At 47.3% G+C, this 26,298-nt stretch overlaps 1 protein-coding gene and 1 pseudogene across 3 annotated transcripts in view; one reads left to right on the top strand and one right to left on the bottom strand.

Moving 5' to 3' along the window:
• Window positions 1-26,298, top strand: part of LOC138840929 (intraflagellar transport protein 81 homolog) — a 154,808-nt gene that overhangs the window by 41,079 nt on the left and 87,431 nt on the right. For all 3 annotated transcript variants that reach the window (XM_070041363.1, XM_070041365.1, XM_070041364.1), the window contains exons 3-6: window positions 20,162-20,333; window positions 21,647-21,750; window positions 22,635-22,815; window positions 25,359-25,448. In XM_070041363.1, the coding sequence (XP_069897464.1) occupies window positions 20,190-20,333; window positions 21,647-21,750; window positions 22,635-22,815; window positions 25,359-25,448 (519 nt within the window). In that variant the 5' untranslated portion in view covers window positions 20,162-20,189. The remainder of the gene's footprint in view (window positions 1-20,161; window positions 20,334-21,646; window positions 21,751-22,634; window positions 22,816-25,358; window positions 25,449-26,298) is intronic.
• Window positions 20,902-21,353, bottom strand: LOC138840906 (mitochondrial import inner membrane translocase subunit TIM16-like; annotated as a pseudogene).

The following is a 26,298-nucleotide window of genomic DNA, read 5'->3' as shown; positions in this document are numbered from 1 at the left end:
CCCAAAGAGTGGATCTTCCATAGCGAATGTGTGGACTGCAGACAGACCAGTCTCAAAACAAAAAACAACAACAACAAACAAAGAAAATCAAGAAGCAAATGAAGAGACCAAGGCCCTCAGACAAAGGCTCATGAGTGACAGTCCTCCAACTCTGATTGATGTGGTTTCTGGAACCACTCTGATTTTTGCAACAGTGTTTCTAGAAGATTCCATGACTAAGTCCTTATTCTATAATTGTTTGCTGAAGCTAGCATAAATAAGTGGCTCTGTGTGATGTAGAGAAATGAATTTAACTCCTTGGGATTCACTTTCTCTACCTCTAAGAGTAATTGTAACACCTAGCCTATGGTAGGTCTTTGTCAGTGGTGGTCTTAGTGCTTGAATGGGGTAGCACACCATCATATGGTATTTATCAAAAGTGTAGCACCTCTGTTGATTTCCTTTCTCATCCCTAAGGACACTGGAAATGTCCAGAAACAGGTTCTCTGCAGCAACTAACTACATGCAATAGAGGCTCCGAAGAACAGTGGTCTCCATGAGAAACTGCTGTCTCTCCACGCCTCCATTTGGAGCTGGGTCAGGTCTGGTTTGGCAGCTCTGAACAACAAATTCATCCAGGAGCCCAGTTCTGCCATCTCTAGGGTGCTGCTCCCATTTTTATGATCCAAAATGTCTAGCCCTGCCCCCCTAGGACTGGATTCCTAGCAGAAGGCTAGAAGGAGGGAAGAGGAGAGCAAAGGCCTGTTCCACGCTTCAAGGACACAATTTCTCATTGCAGCTTTGAAGCCCATTGGCCAGAATAGAGTCCCGTGTCCATACCTACCTGCAGTGGAAGATGGGAAATGTAGTCCTTATTCTGTTGCCCACATTCCCTGCCCAGAAGGAAGGATCCACATACACTGAGGACCACCAAGAATTCCTACCACCAGTGCCAACAAAATAGTCCTCAGACCTGGGCTGAATGGATGTCCCTCCCTGCATGAGGAAGGAAATCTATGACCTCCTAAGGGACCTGTGCCTCTAGAAGGCTTGCAGGAAAGAGCTCCAGAAAAGCATTGATCTTCCCTGGGGTTTCCAGGCAAAAACAACCTGCTCATGTTTTCCCGGAGGGCAGAGGCCCAGTCAACCTCACAATTTGGTATACTTCGTTTGCCACAGAAGGGCATCTGAAGGTCAGGGTCTTAGGTGTGAACTACTGCTGTTTTTTTGTTTGTTTTTGTAGGTTGTGGGGCTTGAACTCTGGGCCTGAGTGCTGTTCCTGAGTTCTTCAGCTCAAGGCCAGTGCTCTACCACTTGAGCCACAGTACCACTTCTGATTTTCTGGTGGTTCACTCTCCAGAAAGTCTCATGGACTTTCCTGCCCAGGCTGGCTTTGAACCGTGATCCTCAGATCTCAGCCTCCTGAGTAGCTAGGATTACAGGCGCGAGCCACCAGCACCCAGCTTGTTTTTCTGTACTTATTGGGTTGAAATGGAAGGCCTTGCACCACCAGGCCACACCCACAGCCCTTAGATTATTGCTCTCATCATCCACAAAAGTACTAGGCCCTAGTGACCTCAGAGGTTGCCAATTTCACAAGATTCACAAATGCTTTCCTGACCCACTAGCTAGAAGAGCTCATCCGCTCCTCCAGAGGAGATACCTGGTGGCTTTGACTGCGTCTTTTCTCTCCTGGCCCTTCTTTTGGCAGAACCCTATTTCCTACACTCCCTGGTGATTTGACTAAGTCGAGCTGTCCCCTCCACAGGCCTCGAGCCCCTGCCGTGGACAATCCAAACCCCATTTTCCCACAGCTACTGTGCTGTGTTCCAGAGTCAGGTTGGTTCTGGAACTTTCAGTTTGCCTCAAATGACTGAAAAGGCACTGTTGCATTTGAGCTTGAGTTTTTGCTAAGCTATAAGGATATAGATGTAAAGCTGCTGCTGGCAGGAGATGCAGTCATTCAGAGAAGCAGAGGGAAATGAGGGAGAGATTCCTGGTGACATGATAGATATGTAAGTCAGACATACGGTGCGTGAGCGGGCACACCTGTGGCAAGTTTATCCACCCACTTGGCTGGGGATGGGCATATGGATTCCTGCCACCTTTTGCTGATTTTGAATAGTGCTGCTCTGGACCGTTGGGCTAAAGGATTAGTTTGAGTTTCTGTTTCTATTTATTTTGAAGGAAAAAAAATCCTAAATTCACATCCCAGGTTTTTTGGTCTGTCATGGGGCTTGAACTCTGGGCTTGGATGCTGTCCCTGAGCTCTTCAGCTCAATGCAAGTGCTCTACTGCTTGAGCCACAGCGCCACTTCCAGTTTTCTAGTGGTTTATTGGAGGTAAGAGTCTCACAGACTTTCCTGCCTGGGCTGGCTTGAAACTGTGATCCTCAGATCTCAGCCTCCTGAGTAGCTAGGATTATACAGGCGTGAGCCAATGGCACCCGGCTCGTCCCAGCTTTTATGCTTACAGGCAAGTTGCATCTCAAGACTAGCCATTGTCAACCTGAGCTTTGATTTCCTGCTGTATATTACAAAGTAGGGATCCAAGATCATTTCTGTAAAACATTCTGGCAAAGAGCAGGATTCTGGGCCTCAAGGCCCGAGGTAGCGCCCCTCGTGTGAGGAAAGGAACCGGAAGCCCAGTTTGGGTGGTGAAGGAAGTCAGGGAAAGATCTCCATCAGACCATTGAGGAAAAAAACCCAGGAGCCTAAAGAAGCAATAAAACAGGCGACTTTCCAGCCTGCATTTTCTTGCTTCTAGGAACAGAGGAGAGTTGGGGGCCACAAATTCAATACTCTACCCTGTTCATAGCTAGTTCTGGCCCCATGGCAACGTCCTTTCCCCTTTCTGGGCCTCAGTTTCCCAGGAGGTAGCTAGAACCATGTGTGGTACCGGTTCTGACCAGCAGAGGGCAGCAATACCTCAACATTGCACTATGGAGTCAGCTATCTTCTGAACTTGGACAAGAAAATTGTGAAATAATAATAGAGGTACAGGCCACTACTTTTCAAAGAGCCTCAGTGCACAGTAGAACAAGGTCTTTGCATGGAATGCAGATGTGAGATCAGAGCAGAAGCACAAGAAACTTAACAAGGCCACCCAGAAACAATCCCATGGTAATTTGGGTCACTCAGTATCCTAAATTTAGTCTGAATAGCCGGGCGCTGGTGGCTCACGCCTGTAATCCTAGCTACTCAGGAGGCTGAGATCTGAGGATCGCGGTTCAAAGCCAGCCCGGGCAGGAGAGACCGTGAGACTCCTATCTCCAATAAACCACCAGAAAACCGGAAGTGGCACTGTAGCTCAAGTGGTAGAGCGCTCGCCTTGAGCTGAAGAGCTGAGGGACAGCGCTCAGGCCCAGAGTTCAAGCCCCACGACCGACAAAAAAAAAAAAAAAAAAAAAAAAATTTAGTCTGAATGATATGAACACATTGCAGCAAATCTGGGCGATATAGCGCCAATAATCTCTTACCTGCTTTATGGTTTAAGAAGCAGACGCTAAGTCTTAGTATCAGAGTTTTCATCTAATATTCCCTGGTTCACAGGTAGCCCCATTACTAGTACACACACAAAACAATTGCTCGCCATGTATCTGTGCCCCTATTGTGTGCCAGATACTGTCAAGATGTTACTGCAATGACAAGGGATAAAACACACAACGCCTGCTCACTGGGCATTTTCACTCCCAATAGCTGCATAGAACCTAGGGGGTGCTGATGCTACTTGGACAGAGAAGAAAGTGACAGTCAATTTATACAGTTCAAGCAGCTAAAAAACATTTAACCCAAAACCCGGATCCTCTCTCCTGCATCAGAGATGTTGGCTTTTGCACAGAGATTGTCAGGCTTTTCCCTATGCCCAAGGAAGGAGTCAATCCTCAGCAAAAAGTTTAAATACTTGTTATCAATACACTTGCAATGGGCCGACAGTGGCCATCTCTAGAACCAGAACCCCAGGATTCGCCTTTGGGCTTGGGGTATTTATAGAGATCCCTTGTGAGAGATTCCAGTCTGCAGGGCTGAGATCTCCTGCGAGCTGAGACATCTCAGCTGCTGCACAGTGTTTCCTCTCAGAGAACTTGTGGTCCCATCTTCCTTCCATTGTAAGCTTCCCACATTTCCTCATCAGCCCTAGCTAACTGCTACACATCAGTCATAGCTTTGGGGGACAAAGAACAAGGGGATTGCGTTACTGCCATCAATGGGTGGGGCCCAGGGAAGCTGGCCAACACCCTACAATGGCCCCACAACAAAGACCCCAAAATTTCAACTTACTGAGGTTGAAGAACCTGGGCTTTGGGATGCCCTAGAGGATTCTGGGATAGGAACGTCCTACGTGAAGCTTAGGGAAGCAGGAAGAGGCTTCAAGAGGTGGAAAGACCAGAAAGGGAGACCAGTTTTGGAGAAGGGAAGCCCAGTCTCGGTCATAGCCCTGGTGCTGTAAATTATCCTCTCAGGAAGTTCCAATGGGAACCCCCCAACACACACACACACACACACACACACACACACACACACACACACACACACACACACACACACACACACACACACACACACACACACACACACACACACACACACACACACACACACACACACGAAGGCGGGGCACATAGGAAAACCAAGCGCTGCCCCTGGCCTTCCTGTGACTGCTCATGTAGCTGTTGAAGTTGGCCTTGCACTGCTTTTCTCCTCACCGTGATAACAGATACTCAACCTGCGCTTGGCCGAAAAGCACGTGTTGGAAATGTCTCTGAATACTGGAGTGCAAAGCTTACTTTTGTGGAAGAGCATGCTTCTAACAAGAACACAGCAACTCCGCTTGGCAGGCAGTCCATTGGTTTTATCCCTAATGCTACTGCCCTTCCTTCTGATTGGTCAGAACTTAGGTTCATAATCTTGTATCATTGGGTGATTTGAATGGGGTTCAAAGTTTATCTGAACAATTAACCAAAAACTAGATACCCAGACAAGACTTGTCAGAAAAACAATTCTTACTCAACTGGCACTCTAATGCCTCACCTCCAAACCTGGAGAAAAACAATAATTATTGCCTCCCCCTCTCCACCCCCTCCCACCCCCGCCGCTTTTTTTTTTTTTTTCTGAAGGCTATCACTCCACCTCTGGCTTTTTGGTGGTTATTTGGAGATTACAGTCTTACGGACTCTCCTGCCTGAGCTGGCTTCAGACCACAATCCTAGCTCTAGCCCCCTGAGTGGCTAGGATTACAGGCGTGAGCCACTGGCATCCAGAAGAAAAACAATTCTTACAAACAGGATGTGTCTTAACTAAATTAACTTCTCTTAAGATGACAGCTACTCTTAAAATGGCGATGCTTATGTCAGGCAACCACGTTGACAGGAAAGATTCCAACTCCTACACACGTCTGTAAGGAGCTGGAGAAAGCTGCCCGGATGGAGGGAACGGCAAAGCCTGCACACGACAGACCAGGGGTTTGCACCAAGACTTGCTTATCCCAACCAGATCGCTAAAACAGCCATAACAAGATCTCTGCTGCAGCTCCTCCCTAAACAGGACGGAGATGATGGGCAATTGGGCCGCCCTGAGACGGACAGACCGGTCTGTAAATTGCCGCCTGCCTGAATCCTGTGTTTGAACCTAAGGCCCCACGGGTGGCTGGAGACTGGCTGAAGCATTTACTTGGCCTCTTCCTGCAGCTGCCTGTCCTGGGCAATAAATCTTCCTCTCCCCTTGCCATTCCTCCTCTCTTTATTTGGTAGGTTGGAGCGAGTGGCCAGATCTGACATGGAACTCTGGGAGTTTGGGCCTGGGGCCTAACATGCTGGCTTTTTACCATTTGTACAGCAGAAAACATAGGAAGTATAAAGAAGCCACACCACCACTGGTCCATAGCCCCACCCTCCAAGATGGCTGCTGCTGGCCGTTTCCATGTCCTTTCTGTGTGGCGGCGCTGCTTTCTAACTTGCCATATACACAGTGTCTCCTCGTTCTTCCATCCGGCCTGCAGCACAGGCCTGAGTGCTCCCATGCCTGCCTGGCTTTGAGTCTACAAACTCAAGGAAGCAGGCTGGGAAGGTGGCTCAGGGGTAGAGTGCTCGCCTAGCATGCATCAAATCCTGGGTTCCATTCCTCAGCACCACATACACAGAAAAAGCTGGAAGTGGCGCTGTGGCTCAAGTGCCAGCCATGAGCAAAAGCAGCTCAGGGACAGTGCCCAGGCTCTGAGTTCAAGCCTTAGGACTGGAGAGAAAAAATTCACTGAAGCCTGGAAAAGCTAGGAGGCCCCCAGTGAATGGAAGAAGAGAGGAAAACAGCCAACTGCAGGCCAACGCAACCCTTCCTGGCTGCATTGAGCACAGTGGAGTCCTCACACAGCCATTTGGCTGCCCGATCCGGGATTCCTCTTGCCCTTGTGCTGGTTGGGGCTGAGACACAGCAGCAGCCTGCCTGCAGCCCTTCCCTTCTTCTTGGAGCTCAGCAGTGTGCAGTCTCTTCCGCCATGCACTCCCTCCCTCATTCCTCGGCAGGTGCCCCCTTCATCAAGCTCTGTGCACCACAGTCCGGCTTAATGTCTGCTTGGCACAGGATTCTATGAACATGAGGACTTTTTTTTTTTTTGTGCCATTCCTGGGGCTTGAACTCAGGGCCTGGGCGCTGTCCCTGTGCTCCTTTTAATCAAGTCTAGCACTCTACCACTTGAGCCACAGCACCACTTCCAGCTTTTTCTGTGATTACTTGGAGATAAGAGTCTCCTAGAATTTCCTGCTTGGGCTGGCTTTGAACCATGATCCTCAGATCACAGCCTCCTGAGTAGCTGGGATGACAGACCTGAGCCACCAGTGCTGGGCAAGACTTCTATTTTGTGGCATGAAAGAATGAAATATGCCACTATCCAGACTCACGACTCTCCAGTGTTAGCACCACCGCTTTGCTTTGAGTTCTACTGACTTACAGAGGCACGACCTTCAGGAAGTTTCTGATTCCTCAGCTGTAGAGCCAGCTAGCAGGGAGCGTGACTTTGTCCCTTGCCCCACCTCCAGACATTTGTCCATATGTGGAGACTTTGTTGTTGTTGTTGTTATTGTTACAGTTGAGAGAAAAGGTGGTCACTACTGCTGGGTAGAGGTTAGAGGTCAGATACTGCTAAATATCCCACAATGCACAGCTCAGCCCTTGACCACAAAGACTTCTGCAGCCAAAATCTTCACAGCACTAAGGCTGTTAAGTGCAGATGATAATGACAGGAACTCAATGTCTTGAAACCCCAAAGGAATAATTTATTCAAAGTCTACGTTTTCCTTTCTTTCACTCTCCTATGATCCACAAGCACAGGGACCGGGGGATTCTAGACCAGCAGTCTATGCTGTCAATGACTGTACCAGCCTGGTGCCTGGGGCTCATGCCTGTAATCCTAGCTACTCAGCCAAGATCTGAGGATCCCAGTTCAAACCCAGCCTTGATAGGAAAGTCTGTGAGACTCTTACCACCAATGAATAAGACAAAAAGCAGCGTGGAGCTGATTCAAGTGGTCGTGGGCTAACCTTAAGCTAAGACAGCAGATCCAGGGGCCCTGAGTTCAAGCCTTATACTGACATTAAAAAAGAAAGACAGAAAGAAAAGAAAAGAAAAAGGAAGGAAGGAAGGAAAAGATCGAAAGAGACAGAAAGAAAGACTGCAACAGAAATGATGCTAAGTAAATTATGGTTAATTCTTTTTTTTTTTTTTTTGTCGGTCGTGGGGGCCTGAACTCGGCCTGGGCGCTGTCCCTCAGCTCTTCAGCTCAAGACGAGCGCTCTACCACTTGAGCCACAGTGCCATTTCCGGTTTTCTGGTGGTTTATTGGAGATAGGAGTCTCACGGTCTTTCCTGCCCCGGCTGGCTTTGAACCGCAATCCTCAGATCTCAGCCTCCTGAGTAGCTAGGATTACAGGCGTGAGCCACCAGCGCCCGGCTGGTTAATTCTTGAGATATCTGCCAAATGAATGCAAGTCAACAAATAGTATCTATCCTCATTTTCTCAGCCTCTGGCTCAATGTATGAGACACAACTGATCCTAGATATCTGTGGAAGAAAGGAGGAAGGAAGGAAGGTAGAAAAGAAAGGAAGGAAAGAAGGAAGGGAGGGAGGGAGAGATTGAGGGAGGAAGGAAAGGAGAAACAAGATTATTTACTCATTAACCACTAATTTATGTGCTTTGGAAAAAGACGGGAAACTCTTAAGAAACAGGGCCATTGTTTTCCTTTTATTTGCAGTAAGGAATTTGGTTTGTCAGGAGAAAGACTTTAAAGGATTGAAACCTCTGCCAGCTGAGCCGGCGGGAGCCAGGGCCGAAGGCGCATGGAGTTAGGACGCACATCCCCTTCAGCTTAGGCAAAAAAGGAAACGCAGCCAGCTTTGTGCGGCCTCGCTGTGAAACAAGAGCTGTTTTCTGGGCGCAGAACACGGCTGTCCCATGTTTAATTTCTTCCATCTGTCTGGTATCTGACCTCTGCTGCCCTCCAAGCCATTGCCGCACATTGTCTGCGCATGTTCCCATATAAGGTGATCTCTCTCTCTCTCTCTCTCTCTCTCTCTCTCTCTCTCTCTCTCTCTCTTTCTCTCCTTGCAGCCGTGTGTGGATGGATGGATGGATGGACGGCTGGGGAGCGGGAAGGGGCAGGGGGCTGCCAAAGAATGTGGCAGGTTTATTTTTACTGAGCTGCATTCTCTGCCCGGCCTGGTGCCCCAGCTACTTGGGGGTGTCACATGCCGATAAGACGGGGTGAGTGAGATCTGTGGTCAAATCTACACCATCCCAGGTGTGAGGTGGCGTCACGGAGTGGGGGGGGCAGAGACGCCTGAGGTCATAGGATGAGCCTGTCCCCACGGCCCTGGCCGATTCCCGGAAGAGCGAGTTTGCGTCTTCTGAGAAACTCTGGCAGGAATTGTGGTCTGGGCTCGCACAGACCCATCTCTGGGCAAAACCCAGCATCGACGATGCAGGGAGAGGATGGGGTGTCGGGGGAGATGTTTTTAGCTGCCTGAACTGTGTACACTGACCGCCACTTTCTTCTCAGTCCAAGTAGCATCAGCACCCACTCGGTTCTCTGCTGCTGTGGGAGCGAAAATACCCACTGAGCAGGCGTGGTGTGTTTTGTCCCTTGTCAATGCAGGAACAGCTCGACCTGCCTGGCACACAGTAGGGGCACAGATACACGGAGAGCAATTGTTATGTGTGTGTATGCTGGTACCGGGCTGGAACTCAGGGCCTGAGCACCGTCCCTTAGCTTCCACTCAAACCACATTTCTACTTCAGGCTTCTTGGTGGTTCATTGGAGATAAGAATCTCACAGACTTGGGGCTGGGAAGGTGGCTCAGTGGTAGAGCGCTTGCCTTGCATGCCTGAGGCCCTGGGTTCGATTCCTCAGCACCACATAAGAAAAAAGCCGGAAGTGGCGCTGTGGCTCAAGTGGTAGAGCGCTAGCCTTGAGCTGAAGAGCTGAGGGACAGCGCCCAGGCCCAGAGTTCAGGCCCCACAATTGGACCAAAAAAAAAAAAAAAAATAGAATCTCACAGACTTTTCTGTTGGGGCTGGCTTCACATTGCAGTCCTTAGATTTTAGCTTCCTGTGTAGCTGGGATTACAGGTATGAGCTACCAGCTCCCCAGAGGTGCTAACTTTAAGGAAGGTCTTGTTGAGAAATAAACATTTGAACTGAGATCATTCTTGATTGAGAAAGGAACCAGGCTTGTGGACAGCCAGGGATAGAATAGCCAGGTAGAAGAAACAGCTGTGCAAAGGTCCTGGGGCTGAGGCTGCAAGAGAGAAGCAGACAGTAATGAGATTAGGCCTATGTCATGAGGCACCTGGGACCCAAGTGGACAGAGCAGAAAGATTTGGAAGTCTTGGGTAGACTGGTTAATCTCTCAAGGGCAGACTATCCATCTGGTAGATTTTGTTTTCTTTTTGTTTTTTTTTGGTAGGTCATGGGGCTTGAAGTCTGGGCCTGGGTGCTGTCCCTACACTCTTCAGTTCAAGGCAAGCACTCTACTGCTTGAACCACAGCACCACTTCTGGTTTTCTAGTGGTTTATTGGAGATAAGAGTTTCATGAGCCGGGCGCTGGTGGCTCACGCCTGTAATCCTAGCTACTCAGGAGGCTGAGATCTGAGGATTGCGGTTCAAAGCCAGCCCGGGCAGGAAAGACCATGAGACTCCTATCTCCAATAAACCACCAGGAAACTGGAAGTGGCACTGTAGCTCAAGTTGTAGAGCGCTCGCCTTGAGCTGAAGAGCTGAGGGACATTGCCCAGGCCCAGAGTTCAAGGCCCATGACCGACCAAAAAAAAAACAGTTTCATGGACTTTCTTGCCTGGGTTGGCTTTGAACCATGATCTTCAGATCTCAGCCTCCTGAGTATCTAGGATTACAAGCAGGAGCCAGCACCCGGCTTGTTTTTGGTTTTTTTTAAGATGAAATTTCCATAATATAAAACCAACTATTTTATTTATTTATCTTTGCTGGTCCTGGGGCCTGAACTCTGGACTCTGGGCCTAGGCTAGTGCTCTGCCACTTGAGCCACAGCGCCACTTTTGGCTTTTTCTGAGTAGTTTATTGAAGAGAGGAGTCTCGGAGACTTTCCTGCCCAGGCTAGGGTTCGAACTGGGATCCTAAGATCTGAACCTCTGGAGTAGCTAGGATCACAGGTGTGACTCACCAGCCCCTGGCAAAACCAACTACTTTTAAAGGGAACAATTCAGTAGCATTCAGGAAATTCATGATATTTTATAACTGTCTTTTTAGAACATTCTCATCGCCCAAAGGGAAATTCTGAATCCATTAAAGACTTGCCCTACATTATCTCCTTCACCTTGCCTGTGGCAAACACAAATCCATTTCTGTCTCTGTGGAACGCCTATCCTCCCTATTTCCTGTGGGAGGAGTCATACAGTCAGGTGGCCTTTTGTGACTGTTTCTTTTTCTTTTTCCTTTGTTTTCCCCTCAGCGTGGCATCTCCAGGCTTATCCTGTGGCAGTAATTCATTTCTTTTTGTGGTAGACCCACATTCTCCTGTCGGCACACGCTGTGATTCATTTGTCCATTCATCCACTTGCCTGTCAGTTGGATTCAGATCCCAGCCCTGGCCTCCTCGCAAAGCCTGCTTTGACGTCATCAGCCCGGGAGGATGCGGAGGTCTGGGCGCTGGGCAGGACGGCGGGGCGGGCTGTCCTGCTGGGCCTGGCTTTGCTGGTCCTCTGCTAGCAAACCTTGTCCTGCAGGACCCGGAGCTTCCTGATGGCTCCAAACGCAGCTCTGCGGCTGGTTACATTTACATCCTCCCCCTGACTTCTATAAATACACCAAACATGAAGCTGGGGACAAAAAAAAAAAAAAAAAAAAGAAAGCACTTGAAAGATGCCTGAAGTGAAAAGATACCTTTCCTCCCTCATCGCTGATGTCTTTCCACGCCGTCTTCCTCGGCGTGGATTCTGAGGTGTGGGCTTGCATTCCCCACCATGCATCCTACCTGGGAAATGGAGAGACTGCTTGGCAGAGCTCCAGGGGAAAGAAAGCCAACAGCGCGGGCATGCCAGCCCTCCTGTGCAGAAAACCCCCGGGCGGCCGGCCGGCCGGCCTGCCCCCGGCCGCCTGTCAGGCTCTGGGGCGCTGGCTTTGAGGCAGGCCAGTGGGTCAGTGGAAAGGCTGGGTGTCGGAATCTTGGCTCAGCCAGCCACTAGCTAGGTGGCTCTGGGCCCCACCATGAACTCCCCATGCCTCAGTTTCCTAAATCATTAGCTGACGTGGGAGGGGTTGAGGGAGTGAACCAACTGACACTGCCTGTTGTGGTTTTGTGTTTTGGTTGTTGGTTTGTATTTTGCCAGTCCTGGGGCTTACACTGAGGGCCTGGGATCTGTCCCCGATTCTCTGTGCTCAAGGCTAGCGCCACTTCGGCTTTTTCGGGTAAGAGTCTCATGAACTTTCTTGCCCAGACTGGCTTTGAACTGTGGTCCTCAGAGCTCAGCCTCCAGAGTAACTAGGATTCCAGATGTGAGCCACCAGTGCCTGGCTTTTTGTTTTAAGATAGGGTCTTGTAATGTAGCCCAGGTGGGCCTGGAACTAGGCTGGTCTCAAACACAGAGTTCTCCTGCTCCCATCACCTAAGTGCTGGGATTACAGGGGTGGGCCACCATGCCCACTTTGTGACTGCCTTCTAACCACGATCCTCCTATCTTTGCTTCTCAAGTATCTGGGGCTACAGGTGCATACTACCATGCTCGGCTTTGCCTGTTGTTTTGATCATCATAGAATTGGATCTGAAGAGAATTGACCCCCAGCTCTGTAGTCTTCCCCAGAGAGTTGGCCTAGTCAGCCTGGGAGCACCCCTCCCCCCCCCCCCAGCACTGTAGGGTCAGGGCTGGCGGCATCGAGCATCTTCTGGTCAGCAGCCCTCTCCACTCAGCTGCTCTGTTGGACTTTTCTTCCCTTCTCTCCCTCCTTCAAGCTCAGGAGCAGCACCGACAGCCCTTACTTCTGGTACTTCTTAAGTTCTCCTTGCGGGCCCTGTGAGGGTCATTACCTTTACTTGGCAAGATGCTTTTACCCTGGGGTCCAGCCTCGGATCACGATCCTCCTACCAACACCACCTACCTAGCTGGGATAGTAGTATTCCACGTGTTTCTTGAGACACTCTATTTTTTTTCCTGCTTGAGTTGACCTTGAACTACAGTCCGCCTGATTAGCTGGGATTACAAGAGTGAGACACAATGCCTGGCTTCTAGTCATGCTCTCGAAGCTACTGGCCTTTTTTCCCCTTCTTGAAGACAACCAGTATAATCTCTCCCAAAGACTTTAGGCCATCTGGGCGCTGGTCTAATCCTCTAATCCTAGCTACTCAGGAGGCTGAGATCCAAGGATTGAGGTTCGAAGCCAATCCAGGCAGAAAAGTCTGTGAGACTCTTTCTCCAATAACTACTCAGAAAAAGCTGGAAGTGGTGCTGTGGCTCAAGTGGTAGATCACTAGCCTTGAGCACAAAGAGGCTCAGGAACAGTGCCCGGGCCCTGAGTTCAAGCCCCAAGACTGACAAACAAAACAAACAAAATAAACAAACCTGCCCAACTATGATTGAGAACCAGGCAACCATTTACTAAGACCACTGGATTCTCATCCATTTTGGTGAGTGCTTCATATGTTTGATTTGGTTTTGTTACCTTTGAAAAAAGCACATTCTGTTACCAACATACCCAAAGGTGAAACTGCCAGAACAGAGGCAGGGCAATGTCTGTCCACCTCAATTCAGGTTTCCATTTCAGTTTAATTCCTTTCATCTGCAAGTAACCTAGATGCAAAGGCATTAAATGACAGTTAATGGAGAACGGAATAACCCACTTCCGGATTTGCTCGTGTGCCCAGGTCAGCTTCTCTAGTCTTAAAAGGACGCGACAATGCGGGCAGCAGCTCCGCGGGGATGGCATCTTGAAAACTGGCATTTGCCGAATGTGCATGCGTGATCCAGAACTATCTCACGGTCAGGACGAATGGTCAAAATTGAATACCCAAACCAGAAAGCTGGCTTGGCTTCTCTGTACTCTTCATTTAAAAAAAATGTTCTTGTTTGGAAGTTCTGAAATGAGAAGGGGCTGGTGGCCTTGTGTTCAGGGCATCCACAAGATTCCTTGGAGACCTGGAGGATGGGAGGCTCTGCTGTGGTCCCAAGTCCTTCCTCGCTCCACAGTGGAAAGGGCTGGGAACGAAGCACAGTGGTGCTGGGTTCCAGCTTTAGTGGTGCAACACACACACACACACACACACACACACACACACACACACACACACACACACAGATTAAAATGAACAATAACCTATCCAAGGAGAGTAGGGACTGGAGGTGTTTTAGATGAGATGGGGGAGAAAGAACCCCATGGTGATATTACTGAGCTCCTGCATTGAAGATAATCCCTTGAAGGAGACCAAGGGGGTCCTCATGTGTGGTAACCCCACAACTAGGAGATGCCCACTTCTTCCTCTTGTGATGTTTCCTTATGCAGCTTTTACCATGTCGCAGCCAGCTAGGCATAGGGGCTTATACCTGAAATCCTAGTTACTTTGGAGGCAGAGATGGGAGGATCGCAGTTTAAGGTCAGCCAAGGCAGTCTCCTTCTCACAGTTCATACTGCAATGCCAACTATGCAACAGATGGAGGTAGTTAGGATTGTCAAAGCTGGCATGGGCAAAAAGTGCAAGTCCATATTATCTTTGTTTGCTTTGCCAGTCCTGGGGCTTGAACTCAGGGCATGGGCACTGTCCCTGAGCTGCTTTTGCTCAAGGCTAGCACTCTACCACGTGAGCCACAGCACCACTTCCGGCTTTTTCTGTGTATGTGGTACTGAGGAATGGAATCCAGGGCTTCATGCATGCTAGGCTAGCACTCCACCTCGGAGCCACCTTCCCAGCCCCAAGACCATGTTATGAAAAAAAAAAATAATGAAAGCAAAAAAGGGCAAGAGGCAGATTCAAATGATAGAGTTCTGGCTTTAGCAAACACAAAGCTCTGAGTTCAAATCCCAATACCACCTAAAATAAAATGTTAGAAAAGATGTAACAGCCTTCCCTGACTACCTGTTATGGGACACATACATGAAGCTCCTGTTTACACGGCACCTCTGTCTCTGGTCACAAACCCAGCCCTTCCTTTTAGGGATCCCCCCCCCCAGTCTATGGCTGCAGCCATGAGAGCAATTTATCCAAGAATAGTCTGAGGTGGGTGCCACCGTACATGGTGTGGGTATCTTGGGTGCTGTGAATCCAAACTGCTCAGGAGGCTGTGGCAGGAGGATCCCAAGTTCAAAGCCAGCTCAGGGAACTCAATGAGGCTCTGACTCCAAATCAAATAACAAAGATGGAGGGCCATGCAAGTCATGGGTAGTGATGGGAGGGAAGGGGAGAGAACCAAGGAGCAGATGACAGCCCACGAAAGGAAATGTACTTATCAGCTGATGAGCACACGTGTATCACCTCTGAAACAACAATAAATTAGAAAAAAAAGAGATGAAGGATTACGATGTAGCTTGGTGGTTTAATCCCCAAAAGTGGGGGAAATAAAAGCCAAAACATTAAAAAAATAGAATAGTCAAACACATTTTTTGAGCCCTTGGAATTTGCTGAAAGTCCAGAAGAAAATGGTTTACTTTCATGCTGTCCACCAGCTCATTCACAGGACAAAGAGATGAGAGGCAGAGATGTGTGTGTGTGTGTGTGTGTGTGTAGGATATGTGTGTGTGTGTGTGTGTGTGTGTGTGTGTGTGTGTGTGTGTGTGTGTAGGATATGAATATATTTATGAGCTCCTAAATCAAGCCATGCCTGAAAAGAGTATGGACTTAATTATAAAAAGTAATAAATTATTTTTTACCTTATGTAAACTGTATCTTGAAAACTGTTCTTTTCCAGGAGTGATTCTTCCCTCAGAAGAACCAGAGTGGAGCACTGTAGCTCGTCCCTGCAGTGTTTGCAATTAAGTAGAATTTGGAAAGGACAGCTCACCTGAATCAGCCAATAGAATCTTTATCCACAGAAGGTCATAGAAGCATTATTTATAATACCCCCAAAGTGGACACAGTCCAAATGTCCATCAGCAAGTGTGTGGATAAACAAAATGTGGTCTAACCATGCAGTGAAGCATTACTTGGCCATTAAAATGAACGATGTCTTGGGGCATGCTACACGGCACTATGATTGAGCCTTGACGATGCTGTGCTCCATGAAAGAAGCCAGGCACAAAAGGCCACAGGTTTTATGATTCCATTTATGTGAGCCGTCCAGAAGATGCAAATCCATAGAAACCCAAAGTAAATCAGTGGTTGCCAGGGCCGGGGGTGGGGTGGATGGGGAGGAGGAGGAGGGAGTGTGGGAGGAGGACAGGCTTTCTTTTTCGAGCAGGGAAAATGCTCAGGGGTTAGATAGTGCTAATGTTGGCACGCCTCTGTGAGTTTGCTAAAAGCCATTGAATTGTACACTTTAAGTGGGTGAAGTGTATGCTTGTGAATTATAGCTCAGTAACACATTAGAAAAAAGGACTGGGGGTGAAGCTCAGTGGTAGAGCATTTACTCTGCAGACGCAAGCACCACTGGGGAAAACAAAAGAAGAGGGAAGAGAAGAGTGGAATGGAAGTTTCAAGAATGGCTGTCAAATATGGCCAGAACATCTGTTAAAATGTCAGCTACAAAGTCGAGCACCATGGCTCACGCCTGTAATCCTAGCTACTCAGGAGGCTGAGATCTGAGGGTCATGGTTCAAAGCCAGCCAGGGCAGAAAAGTCCCTATGAGACTCTTATCTGCAATTAACCACTCAAAAACTGGTGGTGCTCTGGCTCAAGTGGTAGAGTGCTAGCTTTGAGCACAAAGTGGGTTAGGGACAGCACCTACGCCCCAGGACCATCACATCCCTCCTCCCCCCAAAAAAGGGTAAAATGTCTTCCAAGCTTCCCAATTTCACATATGTGCTAATTGCTTTACTCGTATCAATTCACTTAATCTGCACACCAACCCTGTGCAGGAGAAAGCTGAGAGCAATGAATTTCTCAAGGCTACAAAATGGCAGGCCCAGCAGTCAAACACAGGCTGCTCAGAGTTCTCCTCACACAGAATAGTATAATCCCTTGTGCAAATCTGATATTGGCTTATTATGTTTGAAGGATTTAATTTTTGCCTCTCCCAGATGGTTGTTAGCATCTAACAACGCAGAAGTTGCAGTTTCTCTCTCAGCATCTTCCCCTGATAGTTCCACAACCATCTGAAGGCAGCCAGCAGTGGGACCAACAGTGGAACAGCCTATTTCCTCTGCCTGAAAGTTTCCCCTTTCTGATGGGAGCTTTCCCTGCTATCATGCCCCCTTCCCCTTGTAGAATAACCTTGGGGCTCTTCATCTGGGTCTCGACATCATTGGGTTCTTTTATTTCTAGCATTTATCTCAGTCCTGGCCCCACTTAATGGCCTCTCTCTGCCCCAGATGGTCAGTTCTATGAAGGAGGCACCAGGTCAAATCTGGCCTCACACTGCATTTCCAGAAGCCAACTCAGTGTAGGGCATAATTTATTATTCTGAGGTTGTAAGTTTGGTGCTGAATCTGTAGCTGGTTTCTCTTCTAAAATGTTGCAGTAGCAGGCAAGCCAGTTTTCAAGCAAGGAGGAATGAACATTTATTTTCCCCTCTTTTCATTACCAACTGCTGTCACAAGTACAGTGGTTGCTAGCAGGGATGGGTTCACAATACTACCAGCATCTAAGGCCTCCCCTAAACCAGCCTGTTTCTGAATCTCCTCAGTGACCTGGGCATGAACACCCTTATGCACACTGCAAGCTGTGAACTCATGAAGAACAGAAGGAAGACTTAATTATTTCTGCATGTGTCCAAGGAGAGCCTCTCAGAAGCCAAAAGGAACTTTATAAAAGCCAATCCCCCACCAACCCAGGCTCTTGGCATACTAAAAACAATTACTGAATTAAAAAAAAATCAATTCCCAGTACAAGCATCGTGGCCCAATAATGTGACACAGAAGCTGAGATCTAGACGGTGAATGTGTCCTTTACTCCTGCCAGACTCCAGTTGCTCCTAGGTTTAACCTACTTTGGAGATGCTTGTGTTGAAAGCCTCAATTTGAAGCCCAGGTCAAAGGCTTCCTCACTTCAAGCCCCAGCAGCCTTGCTTAGAGATCCACCACCGCCTATTAGCAGTGCCATCTGTAGTCCTAAACCACTCAGGAGGCTGAGATCAGAGAATTACAGTTAGAGGCCAGCCCGGGCAGAAAAATCCCTGAAACTCCTCCACTCCTCCCTCCCGCCAGTCCTGCGGCTTAAACTCAGGGCCTGGGCATTGTCCTTGAGCTTATTTTGCTCGAGTCTAGTGCTCTACCATTGAGCCACAGTACCCCTTCTGGCTTTTTCTGTGTATGTGGTACTGAGGAATCGAACCCAGTGGTTCATGCATTAGTTAGGCATGCACTCTACCCTCCCTGAGACCCTTATTTCCAATTAACCATCCCCCCCCCCAAAAAAAGCCAGAAATGGAGCTGTAGTTCCAGTGGCAGGGCACTAGCCTTGAGCACAAAAACTCAAGAGATAGCGCCTAGGCCCTGAGTTCAAGGCCCAGGACCAGCGCACACATGAAAAAGTCATCATCTTTGATCATGCTTGGATGCTTGGTAAATGAATAAAACTTATGGCATAAGTTGGTCGCATATTGCTGCTGGGCGTTGGAGAAGGTTATCTGCCGGACGTTGAAGTCGGGGTAACAGCCCCAGAAGGTCTCAGCGATGGCCCAGAGCTTGGAACCCCACCTCGCACCCGACCAGGCGCCGGTCAGCTCCCCCCGCCCCCGCCGTGAGACCCCCCCCCAGCGCGCCTGCGCGCCCCTAGCCCTTTCCGCCGGAAGTGACGTATCGCCGCGGCCTAGCAACCGTTGCCAAGGCGCTGTCTCTGTCTCTAGGAGCCCGCGGGAGCCGGGTGCCTCCGGGTGGGGGGTGGGGAGGTGGTTTCGTGAGGAGAATTTGAGGTAACCTCGCCAACTCGCGGTCGGAAACTTCCCCGAACCCCGAAATAGGACAGGGCTCCCGCCTGCTCCCGGCCCCTCTCACGAGGCGTGGGGGACGCAGCGGCGAAGCCGCTGGGTCGGGGGTCAGGCCCGCGGGCCGCGCCGGCAGCCAGGCCGCTTCCTCCCGCGGAGGAACGGACGCGGGGCCCCGGCGGGCCGTGGGGTCCCCTGTCCCCCACGCCGGGCTGGGCCGGCCGCGGGGGCTGCGGGCCCGCGTGGAGCGGGCGCGGCGCGGCGCGGGCGGGCGCCCCGAGCGGCTCGGCTCACGTTGAGCGCGGCGCCCGCCCGCCCGCCCGCGCCGCCGTCCCCGACCTTTGCTGGGGCTCCTCGGAGAGCTGCGCCGCCGGGCCGGGGAGCCCCGCTGCTTTCCGTGCCCTTCCTTGAAACCTTGTACTCGGTTGACCAGATTCGGGGGTTCATGTGTTTTGAAAGAGGAAAAAGGAATAGACCTTTGGGTAATTGCTAAGTAACTTACAGTTAGCTATAAGTGTATGCGAAAGTCGTGATGTGGACCACTGCTAGTACCCTCGTCAGGAGCCTGCACCTCCAATGTGGATATTTTTAACGTATGTAGAGGTTTCCTTTTAGATAAAGGGAAATTCCAATTTATAAACTACCCTGGCTGTACTATCTTCCTTTTTTTTTTTCTTTTTTTTAACGTTTTGATGTTTTCTAGATATTCAGCTCCACCCACCCAATTAAGAAACCCATTTCAGAGCAAAATGCTGACCACCCCAAGTTAAGTCTTGGGCAAAATAGCACCTGTTCATTTCGTAGCTTTTACTATTAGCGAACACTGGGGTAATAGTTTCTTTTTAGTTTTTTAGCAGGCCATTGTTTAATTGCTAACATCAAAGCAATTTACCTTGATAAAGCTGTTTCAGCAGTTAAGAAATTAGATACTCATTAAAAAAAAAAAGTTAATGATCTTTCTTACCCACCCAGGTAATTTTCTTTAGACTTAGGTTTCAGTTTCATCTGAGAAGGTTAAGTGGAGCTGTCATTAAAGTCTTAAAAATCCAAGAGGTTTAGATTTTATACCATGTGCAATGAGAAGCCTTGTAATGATTAGGAATGGGGGAGATGGGCAAACAGACAATTGGAGACTTCCCTCATTGAAGACTAAAAGAAAGGAAGGCCTGAGTTAACTCAGCATGGCAAGTCTAGGCCTCCACTTAAGCCAACAGTGGAAGAGCAGAAACAGAGGAGGGCATATCCTGGCTGGAGTGCTATCCACTCAGCTTCTGCCTTTCAAGAGAACTAATTCTAGGTTTTTATGTAAGAAATGTGAGATGCTAATTTAAGGGGAAAGATTAGAAACATGTCTGCAACTACATGATTAACACCAGGGTAAAAATGATGTTGTAGAGGAGAGATATTAACACAGGAGGATGCATTATTTTTTTTGTCCTTGTTAATTTGGGTGATTGCTGTCACATTTGGGGCATAATGTAGAAATGTGACAAATATTAACAGTATGTGCTGTAACTTTCATAAAAAGTCCTTATACTCCAATTTCTTTCAGTAAAATAGCCTTTTTATGTCTACTTGCTAGAACTAAATTCTCCCCCCCCACACCAGGTTTTGCTACCAATTTTGAGGATTTTTTTCCCTATTTTTACTTTCTAGTTTTAAAAGTTATATATAAGACATAATTATGAGTGACCAAATCAAATTCATTGTGGACAATCTCAATAAGGAGCCTTTTAAGAAGAATTATAATTTAATCACATTTGATTCCCTGGAACCAATGCAACTATTGCAAGTTCTCAATGATGTTCTGGCTGAGATTGACCCAAAGGTAAGAGTCTTTATTTCTTTGTAAAGGTGACAGGATAGCCACTTTGCCTGGAAATAGCTCTGAGTCTTGAGCAAGTTACTTAACCTCTCTGGGCCTTATTTTCCATACTTGTAGTAGTAAGTCTTTAAGGTTTTTTTTTTTTTTTTTTTTTGTCAACTTCAGATTTAAATAATCTAGTTGTAACTTACTTAGAAATTATTTCTCTTCTGCTAGGCATAAATAGATTTGGTCCTAGAATGAAAATACTTTTACAAAAGGTTTTTTTTTTTTTTTTTGGGTCCGGTCGTGGGGCCTGAACTCTGGGCCTGGGCGCTGTCCCTCAGCTCTTCAGCTCAAGGCTAGCGCTCTACCACTTGAGCCAGAGCACCACTTCCGGCTTTTTTCTTTTTTTGCTTATGTGGTGCTGAGGAATCAAACCCAGGGCCTCGAGCATGCAAGGCAAGTGCTGTACCACTGAGCCACCTTCCCAGCCCTTACAAAAGGTTTTGTTGTATTCCAAGTTAGCTCTTGTTTTTTTTTGCACTGTTCTTTTTTTTACACTGGAGACTTTTTTTTTTTTTTTTTTTTTTTTTTGCGGAAAAGACATTTATTACCAAGCTATAAGTTATGAGGAGTGGGCTGGGGTGGGAGGGGCTGAGCAGTCACGTTTTGGGTGTCATACCTTTCTCTCTGTCTTCTTGGGCCTGGATTCTGAGCTCCTCATCCAGACGCTCCTTGGCCCAGACAACCTTTGACTGCAGGTAGAAGGAGCCACCCACAGATTTATCGTTCACTTTAAATAGGTGTTCATAGTTCTTCTGGACCTCCTCGGGATTCAGCTTGGAGATGTTGAGAATCTGCTGAGCCTCCTGGAGGCTGAGGCCAGAGAGGTTGGATGAGGCTGCGGATTGGTGCCCCGCACGTCCTTGGGCGTCAGCTGCTGCCCGGCTGGCTGCAAATTCTTGTCGCAGGGCCCCGAGCGAAGGCTCTGCCCACCACCTGCGCACCCATTACAATGATCTGGGCCAGGGACTTGGCCATGACGGCCTCTCGGCCTCGGGGTGCACGGGCTCCGGCTTCTCAACCCCGTGGGCCCAGCTGGCTGAAGGGCGGGCGACGGGTCAGAGGTCATGCGGAGGAAGCCGACAGCCCACGCTGGACTCTTTATTTCTAAGATGGGCATTTTAAATGTAACTGATCTTTATGCTCCCTCCTTTGGAATCAGGGGCCCTATACTTAAAATGTTTTATAATCTAGCCAAATAATTTTTTAAGTTTAAACATTGCTCTTTGCTAGATATACAACAATGACATATTTCTCAATTTATTTATTAGCAAGTTGTTGATATCAGAGAGGAGATGCCAGAGCAGACAGCAAAACGGATGTTGAGCCTTCTTGGTATCCTTAAGTACAAACCTCCAGGAAATGCTACAGACATGTAAGGATCTGCTCACTGCTTTCCTAAACCATTTTTTAATACCCAAATGTTCATATACTACAATCAATATCTAGCCACCCTAACTGGATGGTCTGAAGACATTGATGAATTTCAATAGACTTAATTCTTCAAATACTATTTTATCATGCAGAAGGCCTGAGTGGGTCAGTCTTTTCCCATAACCAGAAAAGTTGGCTAAGCACCATTTTATCATTTGCCTTTCATCTAAGTTTAAAACAACTTAAATACCATCAATGAAGTGAAGTATAATGGCTATGCCAGTTAACACAACTTCACTGGATACTCTAGTGATATATTGAGAGCCAAATTAAAAACAATTAAATTAATATAGGACCGACTTTAGAATAAACTTGAGTTTAGCCAGGTGCAGTGGCTCAAGTCTGTAATCCTAGCTGCTTGGAAGATGAATTTCCAGAAATTGAGGTTCAAGGATAGCCTGGGTAAAAAGAAAGTCTTGAGATTCCATCTCAACCAAGGGCTGGATGAAAAGCCACACACCTGTTAATCTCAGCTGTGGGGAAGCATGGAGGCTAGGGGCAGTGACTCACTGATCATCCCCAGCAAGTTGGGAAGCATAAGTAGGAGGATGACAGCCCAGGCTGATCCAGGCATATAGTAAGACCCTATCTCAAAATAACCCATTCCTAAAAGGGGCTGGAGATGTGGCTCAAGTGATAAGAGAACCTGCACAGCTCCTGAGTTCAATCCCCAGTGTACCACCACCACCACCACAAAAAAAAAGAAAAGAAAAGAAAAAGCCTTGGGTTTATCTTTTAAACCTAGTTATAGGCAGCTGTCAAATGTTAGAAATCATTTCTAGCTGTAATAATAAGCATTGGGATGGATGTGCCTTTCTTTTTTAGGAGTACTTTTCGTCAGGGCTTGGTGATTGGAAGTAAACCTGTTATTTACCCAGTACTCCACTGGCTTCTTCAGAGGACTAATGAACTGAAGAAAAGAGCATATTTAGCTCGGTTTCTAATAAAACTTGAGGTGCCAAGTGAGTTTCTTCAGGATGAAACAGTGGCTGACACGAACAAACAGGTATACAATATAAACATAAAAGATATTTTAAAAATGTTTGTAATGGATTTCAAAGGTGTGCATATTATTCATATATGCTTTCATCTCTTTAATAGCTTTTTTTTTTTTTTTTGGTCGGTTGTGGGGCCTGAACTCTGGGCCTGGGTGCTGTCCCTCAGCTTTTTAGCTCAAGGCTAGTGCTCTACCACTTGAGCCACAGTGCCATTTCCAGCTTTTTCTGCTTATGTGATGCTGAGGAATTGAACCCAAGGCCTCATGCATGCAAGGCAAGCACTCTACCACTGTGCCACCTTCCCAGCCTTTAATGTCTTTTTCTACAGAAATAGGCAGCACCAGAAAGTAAAACAATACTACTTAGTGGTCAGCCATGATCACATCTTAAACAATGACTTGTGTACACAAAGGCTAGCGAATGGAGTAGGTGGATTGGAAATGAAAGAAATGAAGATTTTATTTAATAGTTGTGGGTAGAATCCTGAGCTTGAGACTGCTGATCAGTGTGGTCACTATGCAGTTTTTGTCATCCAAATTAGAGAGAAACAGGCTGGCTTAACAATTGTACCAGGGGCTGAGAAGGTGGCTCAGTGGTAGAGCGCCCTGGGTTCGATTCCTCAGCACCACATAAGCAAAAAGAAAAAAGCCAGAAGTGGCGCTGTGGCTCAAGTGGTAGAGCGCTAGCCTTGAGCTGAAGAGCTGAGGGACAGCGCCCAGGCCCAGAGTTCAGGCCCCATGACCGGAGTCAAAAATAAATAAATAAATAAAAATTAAAAAAAATAAGAAAAATAAAAACAATTGTACTGGGATAAATGATACAAATCAGCACTACCCTGGGCCAGCTGCAACTTGTAGATCTTTTGTAAGAAAGCAGGCTAAGAAGCCACGCAGACTTGAAATCTCAAAGTGGGTAGAGATAGGTCTGATGAGCTTGAAGTCTCAGTACAAGTCTTTTTACCAGAGTTTGGAGTAACATTGGGTCTGGCTTTCAGGTCTTAAAGGTATTGACAATTAAAGATTCTGGTTGATCTTGCTCTTCCAGGGTTGTCCTCCTCCTGCTCCTCCTCCTCCTCCTTCTCCTCCTCCTCCTCCTCCTCCTCCGTCAGTTGTGGGGCTTGAACTCTGCCTGGACGCTGTCCCTCAGCTCTTCAGCTCAGGCGACCATTCTACCACTTAAGCAACAGCACCATTTCTGGTTTTCTGGTGGTTAACTGGAGATAAGGGTCTCACAGACTTTCCTGCCCGGGCTGGCTTTGAACCGTGATCCTTAGATCTCAGCCTCCTGAGTAGCTAGGATTACAGGCGTGAGGCACTAGTGACCAGTCTTCTTCCACTGTTAGGCCAGGTGCTGTAATCCTAGCTACTCAGAAGGCTGAGATCTGAGGATCATGTTTGAAGCCAGTCTAGAAAGGAAGCCAGTGAGATTCTTAACTTCATTTAACCACCAAAAGCCAGAAGTTAGGCTGTGGCTCAAAGTGGTAGAGTGCTAACCTTGAGCACAAAAGTTCAGGGACAAGGGCTGGGAAGGTGGCTCAGTGGTAGAGCGCTTGCCTTGCATGCATGAGGCTCTCGGTTCGATTCCTCAGCACCACATAAGCAAAAAGAAAAAAGCCAGAAGTGGCGCTGTGGCTCAAGTGATAGAGTGCTAGCCTTGAGCTGAAGAGCTGAGGGACAGTGCCCAGGCCCAGAGTTCAAGCCCCACGACCGGACCCCCAAAAAAAGTTCAGGGACAGTGTCTAGGCTCTGAGTTCAGGCCCCAGGACCAGCATATATACACGAAAAAGATGTATTTTTATTTATTTGACTATTTTTTATTGATCACTTATATGATTTGTTCACTATGGCAGGTCTCAGGAGTACCAAAGTGTGAACAGTGAATGTGAATCTTCCTGAATACCACTGATGAGAGAGACAGACAAATAGTCAGAAATAACTTCACAAGGCCAAAGAAGGCCTCTCTGAGACCCTTAGATGATCAGAGTTGCCTAGGCTAGACATGAGGGATTCCTAGGAAATAGGATATGTAAGCTGGAGGTGAGAAAGTGAGATGTTTGAGGGACTTAAAGAATAGCATAACTAAGAGTATAGAGTATGAAGTAGGAAAGCAAACCAGAGATAAAGCTGGAGGTGTATTTAGTGGCAAAACTATGTGTATATGTGTGTATATAAATGTTTGTGTTTGTGTTTCAGGGGCTTGAACTTAGGACCTTGTGCTCTTGCTCAGCTTTTTCCATTCACAACTGGCCCTCTATTGTTTGAGCTTTTTGCTAATTTCACTTTTTATTAATTGGAGATGAATCTCGCAGGTTGGTCTTCTTGAATTGGCTTTGAACTGTGATCCTCAGCTCTCTGCCTCCTATGTAGCTAGGATTACAGACATGAGCTATCAGAGCCCAGCCAGACTACTTTTTTGTGTGGTATATAAATGTTTGGGAATGTTTTCAATACTGTTCTTACAGTGATTTAAATGATAACTACAAGTTAATAGATAATCTGATTAAGAAAACCATATTTGACCTAATCATTAGTTTTATAACTTACTCTTTTAGTATGAAGAGTTGATGGAAGCTTTTAAAACTTTGCATAAAGAATGTGAGCAACTCAAGACATCTGGATTTTCTACAGCAGAAATAAGAAGGGTAAAGATGAGAAAATTATTAAAATACTTGTTTGGATTTGAATAATACTGGATTTAGCATATAAATAGCAAATAGCAACTTTTGTTTGTATAATCTCTATTGCTTGTTTTTTTTGGTCAGTTGTGGGGCTTGAACTCAGGGCCTGTGGTACTATCCCCAAGCTCTTTTGCTCAAGGCTAGTACTCTGCCCCTTTGAGCCACAATGTCATTTCTGATTTTCTGATAGTTAATTTGGAGATAAGAATCTCATGGACATTTCTGCCTGGGCTGACTTTGAACTTCAGGCTTTAGCTCTTAGACTCTAGGTAGATAGGATTACAGGTATGAGCCACTGGTTTCTGGTAGAACTTCTGTTCTTTATTTGAGGAAATTAATGAGACCAGAGAAATTTTGGGAGTTCTAGGTTTTTTGTTTTTGTTTTTTGTCGGTTGTGGGGCTTGAACTCTGGGCTTGGGTGCTGTCCTTGTGCTCTTCAGCTCAAGGCGAGCGCTCTACTGCTTGAGCCACAGCACTACTTCCGGTTTTTTTAAGGGGGGTGGGGGATTTATTGGAGATAAGAGTCTCACGAACTTTCCTGCCTAGGTTGGCTTTGAACCACTATCCTCAGATCTCAGCCTCCTGAGTAGCTAGGATTACAGGCATGAGCCACCGGTGCCTGGCTAAGTTCTAGGTTTTATATGAACTACTAGCAGGGATTTAATAAGATTAAATTTTAGAATCTTTATCTAATGAATGTGTCTCATATATAAGATAAAATACAGAAGGAACAATAAAAATAATTTTATTGTGTGTATTTGGTATCACTATTTTTTTTTTTTTTTTTGTCGGTCGTGGGGCTTGAACTCTGGGC

Source organism: Dipodomys merriami, unplaced genomic scaffold (genome assembly GCF_024711535.1).
Source record: "Dipodomys merriami isolate MVZ:Mamm:240054 unplaced genomic scaffold, mDipMer1.0.p SCAF_307, whole genome shotgun sequence".
Lineage (NCBI taxonomy): Eukaryota > Metazoa > Chordata > Mammalia > Rodentia > Heteromyidae > Dipodomys > Dipodomys merriami.
The sequence above is the reverse complement of the archived record's forward strand: the minus strand, read 5'-3'. Positions and strand labels throughout refer to the sequence as shown.